The sequence below is a fragment of the Ranitomeya imitator genome, chromosome 5 (genome assembly GCF_032444005.1).
Source record: "Ranitomeya imitator isolate aRanImi1 chromosome 5, aRanImi1.pri, whole genome shotgun sequence".
NCBI lineage: Eukaryota > Metazoa > Chordata > Amphibia > Anura > Dendrobatidae > Ranitomeya > Ranitomeya imitator.
In genome coordinates this window covers 406,452,551-406,465,736 of record NC_091286.1, presented here as the reverse complement: position 1 = coordinate 406,465,736, position 13,186 = coordinate 406,452,551, and the positions used below count along the sequence as shown (strand labels likewise).

Genomic DNA, 13,186 nt, shown 5'->3' with positions numbered 1-13,186 from the left:
TTGAGAAGTGTCTCCCTATATTGCCCATTGATTGCTATCACACTTTGTTGCTTTTTATCCACTTGTTTTTGTGCACTATCCTTATCACCCCAAATATACGTTGCACTGTGCATAATTATTGCATATTATTATTACACTACCAATTCTTATATAAATTTTTTTTACAATATTTTTTTCATTGCATCTTTTCCTGCACTAATTATAAGGCACGGCGTTTTTTTACTGCTTTTAATGGGCTACTCGGAATTATTATTATTATTATTATTTATTATTATAGCGCCATTTATTCCATGGCGCTTTACATGTGAGGAGGGGTATACATAATAAAACAAGTACAATAATCTTGAAAAATACAAGTCACAACTGGTACAGGAGGAGAGAGGACCCTGCCCGCGAGGGCTCACAATCTACAAGGGATGGGTGAGGATACAGTAGGTGAGGGTAGAGCTGGCCGTGCAGCGGTTTGGTCAATCGGTGGTTACTGCAGGTTGTAGGCTTGTCGGAAGAGGTGGGTCTTCAGGTTCTTTTGGTCTTCAGGAATGACCTTATGGACACCTGATTTGCATAATAGGGCCACCAGTTAACTACAGGCACTGATTTATACATATCTTCATAAAACATTTTTAAATATATATATATATATATATAATTTTTTTTTTTTTTTTATTGCTCTATGTTGTTGTATGGTCTTTTATTGATACTTAATAAATATTTGCATGATCATATTCTCTGTTGTGATTGTTTTTATGGGATTTTACCATGTGGTGAGCACTATTTCTTTTAATCAATTGTAGTGTCACACTACACTACTAACACATTGGGTGTTTTTGGGGTATCGCTACCTTTATATAAATTAATATTAAGTATTGTTAAAATATGTGTGTGTGTATGTATGTATGTGTGTGTGTATGTATGTATATATATATATATATATATATATATATATATATATATATATATATATATATATATATATATATATATATATATATATATATATATATATATATATATATATATATATATATATATATATATATATATATATATATATATATATATACACACACTTACTTTATTCAGTACCCTTTTAACAGTAGTGTGTTTTACTAATTGTTCAACACCAAGAAGGAAGATAGCCGACTGCTATGGCTCCAAGCCTCAACAGGGAAATGGAAATAGAAATATCAACTGCAACCTCCAGCAGCAAGCTGGGAGTTATACACCCCGTCCAGGTGTGTCAACTAGAGCCAGGGGAGGTTGCCACTGGGTCCTAAAGTCAGAAGGCCCAGGAAAAAGTCTGCAAAGCAAACTGCTGAGACCTTCTCCAGTCAGATGCAGAGCAACGGTCTGCAGCCTCTGTCACACCCGTGACACAAACGCGTTGAGGCGTTCAGCAAGGGATTAACCCCTTCATGACCCAGCCTATTTTGACCTTAAAGACCTTGCCGTTTTTTGCAATTCTGACCAGTGTCCCTTTATGAGGTAATAACTCAGGAACGCTTCAACGGATCCTAGCGGTTCTGAGACTGTTTTTTCGTGACATATTGGGCTTCATGTTAGTGGTAAATTTAGGTCAATAAATTCTGCGTTTATTTGTGATAAAAACAGAAATTTGGCGAAAATTTTGAAAATTTCGCAATTTTCACATTTTGAATTTTTATTCTGTTAAACCAGAGAGTTATGTGACACAAAATAGTTAATAAATAACATTTCCCACACGTCTACTTTACATCAGCACAATTTTGGAAACAAAATTTTTTTTTGCTAGGAAGTTATAAGGGTTAAAATTTGACCAGCGATTTCTCATTTTTACAACGAAATTTACAAAACCATTTTTTTTAGGGACCACCTCACATTTGAAGTCAGTTTGAGGGGTCTATATGGCTGAAAATACCCAAAAGTGACACCATTCTAAAAACTGCACCCCTCAAGGTACTCAGAACCACATTCAAAAAGTTTATTAACCCTTCAGGTGCTTCACAGCAGCAGAAGCAACATGGAAGGAAAAAATGAACATTTAACCTTTTAGTCACAAAAATTATCTTTTAGCAACAATTTTTTTTATTTTCCCAATGGTAAAAGGAGAAACTGAACCACGAAAGTTGTTGTCCAATTTGTCCTGAGTACGCTGATACCTCATATGGGGGGGTAAACCACTGTTTGGGCGCACGGCAGGGCTTGGAAGGGAAGGAGCGCCATTTGACTTTTTGAATGAAAAATTGGCTCCAATCATTAGCCGACACCATGTCACGTTTGGAGAGCCCCTGTGTGCCTAAACATTGGAGATCCCCCCCAGAAATGACCCCATTTTGGAAACTAGACCCCCAAAGGAACTAATCTAGATGTGTGGTGAGGACTTTGAACCCCCAAGTGCTTCACAGAAGTTTATAACGCAGAGCCATGAAAATAAAAATAAAAAATTATTTTCTCAAAAATGATCTTTTAGCCTGCAATTTTTTATTTTCCCAAGGGTAACAGGAGAAATTTGACTCCAAAAGTTGTTGTCCAGTTTCTCCTGAGTACGGTGATACCCCATATGTGGGGGTAAACCACTGTTTGGGCGCACGGCAGGGCTTGGAAGGGAAGGAGCGCCATTTGACTTTTTGAATGAAAAATTGGCTCCAATCATTAGCCGACACCATGTCACGTTTGGAGAGCCCCTGTGTGCCTAAACATTGGAGATCCCCCCAGAAATGACCCCATTTTGGAAACTAGACCCCCAAAGGAACTAATCTAGATGTGTGATGAGCACTTTGAACCCCCAAGTGCTTCACAGAAGTTTATAATGCAGAGCCGTGAAAATAATAAATACGTTTTCTTTCCTCAAAAATAATTATTTAGCCCAGAATTTTTTAATTTTCCCAAGGGTAACAGGAGAAATTTGACCCCAATATTTGTTGTCCAGTTTCTCCTGAGTACGGTGATACCCCATATGTGGGGGTAAACCACTGTTTGGGCACATGCCGGGGCTCGGAATTGAAGTAGTGACGTTTTGAAATGCAGACTTTGATGGAATGCTCTGTGGGCGTCACGTTGCGTTTGCAGAGCCCCTGATGTGCCTAAACAGTAGAAACCCCCCACAAGTGACCCCATTTTAGAAACTAGATCCCCCAAGGAACTTATCTAGATATGTGGTGAGCACTTTGATCCCACAAGTGTTTCACAGACGTTTACAACGCAGAGCCGTGAAAATAAAAAATCATTTTTCTTTCCTCAAAAATGATGTTTAGCAAGCATTTTTTTTATTTTCACAAGGGTAACAGGAGAAATTGGACCCCAGTAATTGTTGCGCAGTTTATCCTGAGTATGCTGGCACCCCATATGTGGGGGTAAACCACTGTTTGGGCACACGTCGGGGCTCGGAATTGAGGGAGCACCATTTGACTTTTTGAATACGAGATTGGCTGGAATCAATGGTGGCGCCATGTTGCGTTTGGAGACCCCTGATGTGGCTAAACAGGGGTAACCCCTCAATTCTACCTCCAACACTAACCCCAACACACCCCTAACCCTAATCCCAACTGTAGCCATAACCCTAATTACAACCCTAATCACAACCCTAACCACAACACACCCCTAACCACAACCCTACCCCCAACACACCCCTAACCCTAACCACAACCCTAACCCTAAGGCTATGTGCCCACGTTGCGGATTCGTGTGAGATTTTTCAGCATCATTTTTGAAAAATCCGCGGGTAAAAGGCACTGCGTTTTACCTGCAGCTCTTCCGCGGATTTCCAGTGTTTTTTGTGCGGATTTCACCTGCGGATTCCTATTGAGGAACAGGTGTAAAACGCTGCGGAATCCGCACAAAGAATTGACATGCTGCGGAAAATACAACGCAAGCGTTTCCGCGCGGTATTTTCCGCACCATGGGCACAGCGGATTTGGTTTTCCATAGGTTTTCATGCTGCGGAAAATACAACGCAAGCGTTTCCGCGCGGTATTTTCCGCACCATGGGCACAGCGGATTTGGTTTTCCATAGGTTTTCATGGAACTGTAAAGCTGATGGAAAACTGCTGCGAATCCGCACTGGCCAATCCGCTGCGGATCCGCAGCCAAATCCGCACCGTGTGCATAGCCTAATTCTAAAGGTATGTGCACACGCTGCGGAAAACACTGCGGATCCGCAGCAGTTTCCCATGAGTTTACAGTTCAATGTAAACCTATGGGAAACAAAAATCGCTGTACACATGCTGCGGAAAAACTGCACGGAAACGCAGCGGTTTACATTCCGCAGCATGTCACTTCTTTGTGCGGATTCCGCAGAGGTTTTACAACTGCTCAAATAGAAAATCGCAGTTGTAAAACCGCAGTGAAATGCGCAGAAAAAACGCGGTAAATCCGCCATAAATCCGCAGTGGTTTAGCACTGCGGATTTATCAAATCCGCAGCGGAAAAATCCGCAGAGGACCAGAATACGTGTGCACATACCGAAACCCTAACCCTAGCCCTAACCCTGGCCCTACCCTAGCCCTAACCCTGGCCCTAGCTCTAACCCTAGCCCTAACCCTGGCCCTAGCCCTAACCCTAGCCCTAACCCTAGCCCTAACCCTAGCCCTAACCCTAGCCCTGACCCTAACCCTAGCCCTAACCCTACCCCTAACCCTACCCCTACCCCTACCCCTAACCCTAGCCCTAACCCTAACCCTATTCTAACATTAGTGGAAAAACAAAAAAATTCTTTATTTTTTTATTGTCCCTACCTATGGGGGTGACAAAGGGGGGGGTAGTCATTTATTTTTTTTTTTATTTTGATCACTGAGATAGATTATATCTCAGTGACCAAAATGTACTTTGGAACGAATCTGCCGGCCGGCAGATTCGGCGGGCGCACTGCGAATGCGCCCGCCATTTTGGAAGATGGCGCCGCCCAGGGAGAAGACGGACGGACCCCGGCAGGATCGGTAAGTATGATGGGGTAGGTGGAACGGAGCACGGGGGTGGTGGAACGGAGCACGGGGGGAGTGGATCGGAGTGCAGGGAGGGTGATTGGAGCACGGGGGGAGCGGAGCACAGGACGGAGGGGAGCCGGAGCAGTGTACCGGACAGATCGGAGGGCTGGGGGGGCGATCGGTGGGGTGGGGTGGGGGCACATCAGTGTTTCCAGCTATGGCCTGGGCTAAACTACCACTCCCCCTGTCCCTGCAGATCGGGTGAAATGGGAGTTAACCCTTTCACCCGATCTGCAGGGACGCGATCTTTCCATGACGCCACATAGGCGTCATGGGTCGGATTGGCACCAACTTTCATGACGCCTACGTGGCGTCATGGGTCGGGAAGGGGTTAATAGACCAGCTTGTTATCATCTTATGTTATCACATACTGGTCCATAACATTGTGTTGGATATAAAGTGAGTATGGAAAGTACTTAGACCCCTTTAAATTTTTCACTCTTTGGTAAATTCAAAAAAGTTCATTTTTTTCACATTAAAGAAAAACAGAAATATCATATGGTCATAAGTATTCAGACCCTTTGCTCAGACACTCATATTTATGTCACATGCTGTCCATTTCCTTGTGATCCTCCTTCCTTGAGATCGTTCTTCTCCTTTATTGGAGGCCAGCTGTGTTTGTTTAAACTGATAGGACTTGATTTGGAAAGGCACACACCTGTCTATATAAGACCTCACAGCTCAGTGCATGTCAGACCAAATGAGAATTATGAGGTCAAAGGAACTGGCCGAGGAGCTCAGAGACAGAATTGTGGCAAGGCACAGATCTGGCCAAGGTTACAAAAGAATGTCTGCAGTACTCAAGGTTTCTAAGAGGACAGTGGCCTTCATAATCCTTAAATGGAAGAAGTTTGGGACCACCAGAATCTTACTAGACCTGGCCATCCAGCCAAACTGAGCAATTGTGGGAGAAAAACCTTGGTGAGAGAGGTAAAGAAGAACCCCAAGATCACTGTGGCTGAGCTCCAGAGATGTGGAAGGGAGATGGGGTAAAGTTCCACAAAGTCAACTATCACTGCAGCCCTCCACCAGTCGGGCATTTATGGCAGAGCGGCCTGATGGAAGCCTCTCCTCAGTGCACTACATATGAAAGCCCGCATAGTTTGCTAAAAACACATGAAGGACTCCCTGACTATGAGAAATAAGATTCTCTGGTCTGAAGAGACGAAGATAGACCTTTTTGGTGATAATTCTAAGCGGTATGTGTAGAGAAAACCAGGCACTGCTCATCACCTGCCCAATACAATCCCAACAGTGAAACATGGTGGTGGCAGCATCATGCTATGGGGGTGTTTTTCAACTGCAGGGACAGGACAATTGGTTGTCATTGAAGGAAACATGAATGCGGCCAAGTACAGAGATATCTTGGATGAAAACCTCTTCCAGAGTGTTCTTAACCTCAGAATTGGCCGAAGGTTCAACTTCCAACAAGACAATGACCCTAAGCACACAGCTAAAATAGCAAAGGAGTGGCTTCAGAACAACTCTGTGACCATTCTTGACTGGCCCAACCAGAGCCCTGACCTAAACCCAATTGAGCATCTCTGGAGAGACCTGAAAATGGCTGCCACCAACATTCACCATCCAACCTGGTGGAACTGGAGAGGATCTGCAAGGAAGAATGGTAGAGGATCCCCAAATCCAGGTGTGAAATACTTGTTGCATCATTCCCAGGAAGACTCATGGCTGTACTAGTTTAAAAGGGTGCTTCTACTCAATACTGAACAAAGTGTCTGAATACTTATGACCATGTGATATTTCAGTTTTTGTTTTTTAATTTATTTGCAAAAAATACTACTTTTTATTTTTTTCTCATTAATGTACACTCTGTACCTCATCTTGACTGATAAAAAACAGAACTTTTTTGAATTTACCAAATGGCTACAATGAAACAGAGTGAAAAATTTAAAGGGGTCTGAATACTTTCTGTACCCACTGTATGCATTTCCCATGTCTTTGGCTTGATTAGCGGTGTGTGTTATTATAAGGTGCTTTATAGCTGATGGTAGGTGATATGCTAATCATTAAATAACCCTCAAATTAGTCAATTAGTTTTTTCTGTATGCTTATGTTCCATTTGTAACCTTACTACGATTTGACTGCTGTTGAATCATATCATGTATTTGCACAAACAGGGTTGGATATAACATTGGTGCATCCGCACAGGGGCCAAAGATGTAGGGGGCCCATTTGTACCTCAAAAGCCGGTGGAATTCTGCGTTATGATGATCTATTGGACTGCAAAGCGCCCATTTGCTATTCTTGCACAGTGGCCCTCTTTTGTTTGTGTATAGTATTTTACATCAATAAGAGTAAACCAAGAATTGATTTTTTTTTTGTGACGCTTATTCTAGAATATTGCAATGTTTAATTAAAGTTCTTTAACAGGTACAATGATTCATATTCCCTTAGGGTACTCCAATTATAGCTAACCTGGCCTCTGTGCTCACAGAACCCAAACATTGGAAATTCCCAGATACTTTCAATCCTTCAAACTTTTTGGATGAAGAAGGCAATTTTCAGGGCAATAAAGCATTCATACCATTTTCTGCAGGTAATATAATACTGTCTCACATTTAAAAGTCTATGGGAAATTCCTTAATAAATGCGAATATTGGTTAAAAACCTTTTACCACATTTTACATGCTAAATTGGCCATATTATTGTGACATGGCTGACTATATGAATAAAACATTTTTTTTTCTCATTTTGATTGCAAAGATGTTAGGTTGTAAACTTTATATGCTAACATTCACTATAATCAAGGGAGCATTAGCAGACATTTTTCTCTCGGGGCATTTACTTTTTTCCTTGTATGATGTTGCCTAATCATAAGCAGGAGGTATGCAGGACTAAATAAAAAAAAAAAAAAACCTCGCCCTATGAAAGTCAGTACCGGCTTTTTCAGTGTGACCTGGTTAAGCTCATGTTTAATAAGGTTACATTGATCTAACTACCGATGATGTACAGGGGGGTAGAGAGTAACTCTGTATGTCCTTGTAAACACCGCTCTGAATCTATTCCAAGCATCGGGAAATACTGCCTCAGCTCCTGGGAGAGATGCAGAGTCCTATGTGTTACAAGCGCTGGTCACACACCACAGCTGTCATCTCAAACATACAGCGCTCTCCCACATAGCGAGGCATTGTTTCCCGATGTCTGGGACGGATGCAGATCGGTGTTTGTAGTGAGACACAACTCCATTCTCTCACATGAGTCTTATATCACACAGAGAAAACTGGTTCTGATCCTCTTTGGGTGAGGATTTTTTTCCCCTGCATGGCACCTCCTGTATTTGATTAGACAATATCATACAGGGGAAAAAGTAAATACTCCCAGAGGAGAATTTCTGCAACTTCCTTTGGTTATAGTTGAAATTGGCAAGTTACAAACTAATTACTCCATAACAGAGACAAAAAAAGGTTTTATTCAGATTTTCAGCAAATTAATTACTGTGGCAAGTTTAGCATGTAAAATGTGGTGAAAAGTCCTCTTTATCGCTTTCAACCTCCATGAACAACGCATGCTCCAACTAGCTTGCTATCCCAGGAGATTTGGATGTTGTCATGACGACATGGAGCCAGCAAGGCAACGATCGTCCCTTTGCGATGACGTCGTGGGGGTGCCAATCTGAGCGGAGAGGGAGCCCTCTCCCTGCCTTCTTAGGGTATGTTCACACGTTCCTGATTTCCATCCTTTTTTTTTTTTTCAGGACTGTTTTTTTAAAAAACTGCAGCTCTTGGCAGAAAACACAGGTCCTTTTTTTGGTCCTTTTTTTGTCCTTTTTTGATCCTTTTTTTGATCCTTTTTTTTATGCAGTTTTCTATGCAGTTAAAATGGCTGAAAATACCCTACCCCTAACCCTACCCCTACCCCTAACCCTACCCCTAACCCTACCCCTAACCCTACCCCTAACCCTACCCCTAACCCTACCCCTAACCCTACCCCTACCCCTAACCCTACCCCTACCCCTAACCCTACCCCTAACCCTATTCTAACCTTAGTGGAAAAAAAAAAATTCTTAATTTTTTTTTATTGTCCCTACCTATGGGGGTGACAAAGGGGGGGGGGGGGTGTCATTTACTATTTTTTTTTTATTTTGATCACTGAGATAGGTTATATCTCAGTGATCAAAATGCACTTTGGAACGAATCTGCCGGCCGGCAGATTCGGCGGGCGCACTCCACATGCGCCCGCCATTTTGCAAGATGGCGGCGCCCAGGGAGAAGACGGCCGGACGGACACCGGGACGCCGGGTAAGTATAAGGGGGGGAGATTAGGGCACGGGGGGGCATCGGAGCACTGGGGGGGACATCGGAGCACGGGGCGGTGGGATTGGAGCACGGGGGGGCATCGGAGCACGGGGGGGCAGCCACACTCCGCCCACGCACTTCCGCCCGCTTCCCCGCACTTCCTGTAGCAGCGGTTCGGCACCACAAACCGCAGTAAAACCCGCAGATATTTTTTTCATCTGCGGGTTTTACTGCGGGTTTGACCTCACAATGGAGGTCAATGGGTGCAGAACCGCTGCGGCTTCGAAAAAAGAAGTGACATGGTACTTCTTTTTTACCGCGGCTATTCAGCGCGGCTTTTTTTCCCGATTCCCGCATCATGTGCACAGTGGTTCCGGTTTTCCATAGGGTACAGTACACTGTACCCTGCATGGAAAACAGCTGCGGAACCGCAGCGGCAAAAACGCTGCGGTTCCGCAGAAAAAAACGCACTGTGTGAACATGGCCTTAATGTTGTGATCATATTGATCACAGCATTTAGGGGGTCCGTGCCCAATCTCCATGATGTATCCATACGCCCAAGGTCAAGAAGCACTTCCCAACCTGGACGTATGGATATGTCTAACGTTATAAAGGCGTTAAAAGGAATCTTTCTCCAGGTTTTTGCTCTATAATCTGAGAGCATCAGAATGTAGGAGCAGTGACCCTGATTACAGTGATGTCATGTCTCACATATAAGTCTGTGCTTTGCTGTTTCAAGTCAGTGTTTTATTAGCAGGGGATTATCACTAGAGGACAACTGACCTCCTGTCTCCTAGTTCAACTACACCCCTAGCAATGATTAGCAGCTTTCTGTCAGTATATAATGTACATAGAGAGCTGCCAACCAGTGGTGTGGATGAAGTTATACACAGCGCAACATTAGTGTTCTGCTAAATCTTCAATAGAGAAAACTATGATTCTATACATCTCTGGAATTGGGGTCTCTGTTCCTCCTCATGCTGCTGTCAGATTCCATATGAAAAACCTGCTGACAGATTTCATTTAAACTAGTTGATCTCACCATTTCAGAGTCCATTTCGGAGTTCCATTGCTTCTTTTTGAACTCTGTAGGTTATATATTTGCTGTATGAATGGATTCTAGACTTTATAAATGAGTATTATATGTTTTATCATTTTCACCATTCTTACCTACCCCAGGACTTTCCTGGTCACAACTATCACCTAATTGTTGGCAAATGTTATGTAGTGTAACATGTGCTGTACATAAGGGCTTATGCAAATATGCCATATTTTAATTGCATACAAATTTAAAGTGTACTGAGCCTTAACAAGTAGCCTCGATTTTTTTATAACAAAGAAATTGCCATGCTACATAATGTATGCACAGCAATTCACACCCCTAGATACAAAGAGATTCTCCTCCAAATTCTATGTATCTAGAGTTCAATGGAAGTATATGGCCGTTCATGCAGCTGCTCTGTAAATGAGCCCTAACAAAGATTAATACCATGATTATCTGAAAATAATTGTCTGATTTTACTGATTTGCAATGGCTTTATGGAACTTGCTTTACAAGCTTTTTGTTTTGCCAGATTAGATTTAGGCTGTTGAAATGGTCTTCCACTTTTCATAAATCCTATCCATTCCATCATTTGACAGGTCATCGCATTTGTTTGGGAGAACATATGGCCAGAACTGAGCTCTTCATATTCTTCACCAGCCTCCTGAAGACTTTTAGCTTTCATCTTCCCCAAGGAGTGACTAAAGTTGACCTGAGCGGAATTTTCGGAACTACATTTAAACCTCATCCATACCAAATCTGTGCTACTCCCCGTTAAGAATCATAGGAATGTAATCTATTTCCATTATTCTTCATTTTTTATAAAATCAGATATAACATGCTGCACCCTATCAGTACTTTCCGCAAGCTCAAAGTATAACCAAATCTGCATTCCTAATCTGTAATATTGCATTTGCTATTGTGTAAACTGCTAATTCTTTACAGCTATGGCACTAATAATTTGTTCTCAGTTTATTTGACTAAAATACGTGATTGTACCATACATACAATCTTGTCCTTTATATACGATTACATTTATACTTAAATATTAAAATCACATTAGATGCAGAAACTTCTGCTAGTGAATGTCAGTTCTGTATATTTAAATGGGGTTCCTTTGGCAGTAAGCACACAGGATTTTGCTCTATCTCGTGCATGACCACGTTTACTATTACCTGTGCCTAAAGGGTTATTTTGATTTGAAGACTGAATAAGTTCAATTAAAACCAAAACAATATATTGCAAATAGAGGATATTTTCTTTCATATAATTGTGACCTGTGCAAATTTAATAAGTAGGTTTAAGCGCCAGTATATGTGAAACGGCAATGAGGCTCATTCAGTGCTTGCCTTAAAAAAAGGTTTTGTGGACAGGTTTAACGCAAGCCACTCCATTTACCAAATTTCAGGAGTGGTTCTTGTATTCACCCTTTAACCCCAGTATAGGGAGCTGTACTTACATTGGACTGGGCTGGACTTACATTGTCCTTGGGCTGAATCAATGGAGACAGCTGCTGGCTGGAGGTGCAGGTTAGCAGGGCATGGTCAGGTAGCCGGGTCAGAACCAGGAGGGCAGTAAGGTGCAAAATCAGTATGCAGACCAAGGTCAGAACAAGGCTCGAGTCACACTAAGGGCTCCTTCTCACTTGCGATAAATATGTCCGAGTCTCGCAAGTTAAAACCCTGCTCTGGCGCCGGCACTCCAGAGCGGAGCGTGCAGCTCCATGTATTGCTGTGCGGCCACACGCTCCACTCTGGAGTTCCGGCGCCAGAGCCGGGTTTTAACCTGCTAATCTTATTAACATTCAGTGCATGCCTTCTCCTATTGCTTTCCAATGTGCTCTCTGGAATGCTCGGTCTGTGTGTAACAAACTAACTTACATTCACAATTTTTTCCTCTCTAATTCCCTTAACCTTTTGGCTATTACAGAAAACTGGATCCAGCATTCAGACACCACCGCCGCTGCCGCTCTCTCATTTGGGGGGCTGAAATTTTCACATACCACCAGACCTGAGAACAGACAGGGTGGCGGTGTTGGTTTGCTCCTTTCATCACGATGTACTTTCCAGGTCATCCCCCTGGTTCCCTCACTTCCTTTGAAGTCCACACCGTCAGACTCTTTAAGCCCTTCTCCTTGCGAGTGGCGGTTGTTTATCGCCCTCCAGGCTCCTCCCGCAAGTTTCTAGACCACTTTTCCACCTGGCTTACTCGCTTTCTATCCTGTGACATCCCCGCCCTCATCATGGGAGACTTTAACATCCCCATCAATGATACCCTCTCCCAATCTGCCTCTCATCTTCTTTCTCTAACTTCTTCATTCGGCCTCTCACAGTTTACTAATTCTCCTATGCATGAGGACAGGAATACTCTGGACCTGGTTTTCTCCCGTCCTGGCTCGCTGCATGGCTTTACTAACTCCCCTCTCCTGCTCTCGGACCACAACCTTCTTTCTGTCTCTGTCAAGAATTGTCTCCTCACCCGGGACACCAACACTTAACACACTTATCAGAATACACGTACCATTAATATCCAGCAGCTTATGGACAATCTCCACACATCTTTAGCCCCCATCTCCTCCCTCTCCTGTCCAGACTTAGCATTGTCACACTTCAATAATACACTGAAGAATGCCCTAGATGAAGCAGCACCTTCTACACGCAGAAAGACCCGACACAGACAATGGCAGCTCTGGCACACTATGCAAACACGCTTTCGTCAGCGTTGCTCAAGGTGTGCACAGCGGCAGTGGAGAAAATCTCTCTTAGCAGAAGACTTCATCCACTATAAGTTCATGCTCAAAACCTATAACTCTGCCCTTTCTCTGGCCAAACAATCCTACTTCACCACCCTCATCATCTCACTATCCAACAACCCAAAACGACCTTTTGAAACCTTAAACTCCCTTCTGAAACCTAAAGTACAGGCTCCCA

General features: G+C 43.0%; 1 protein-coding gene across 3 annotated transcripts in view; it reads left to right on the top strand.

The window, feature by feature from the left end:
* The window catches only part of LOC138638022 (cytochrome P450 2J2-like), a 310,015-nt gene extending 298,516 nt beyond the window's left edge, over positions 1 to 11,499 (top strand). For 2 of the 3 annotated variants that reach the window (XM_069726989.1, XM_069726990.1), the window contains 2 exons: positions 7,374 to 7,515; positions 10,856 to 11,499. In XM_069726989.1, coding sequence (XP_069583090.1) covers positions 7,374 to 7,515; positions 10,856 to 11,034 — 321 coding nt within the window. In that variant the 3' untranslated portion in view covers positions 11,035 to 11,499. The remainder of the gene's footprint in view (positions 1 to 7,373; positions 7,516 to 10,855) is intronic. The other variant, XM_069726988.1, reaches the window with a different exon arrangement.
* The last annotated feature ends 1,687 nt before the right edge of the window (positions 11,500 to 13,186 follow it).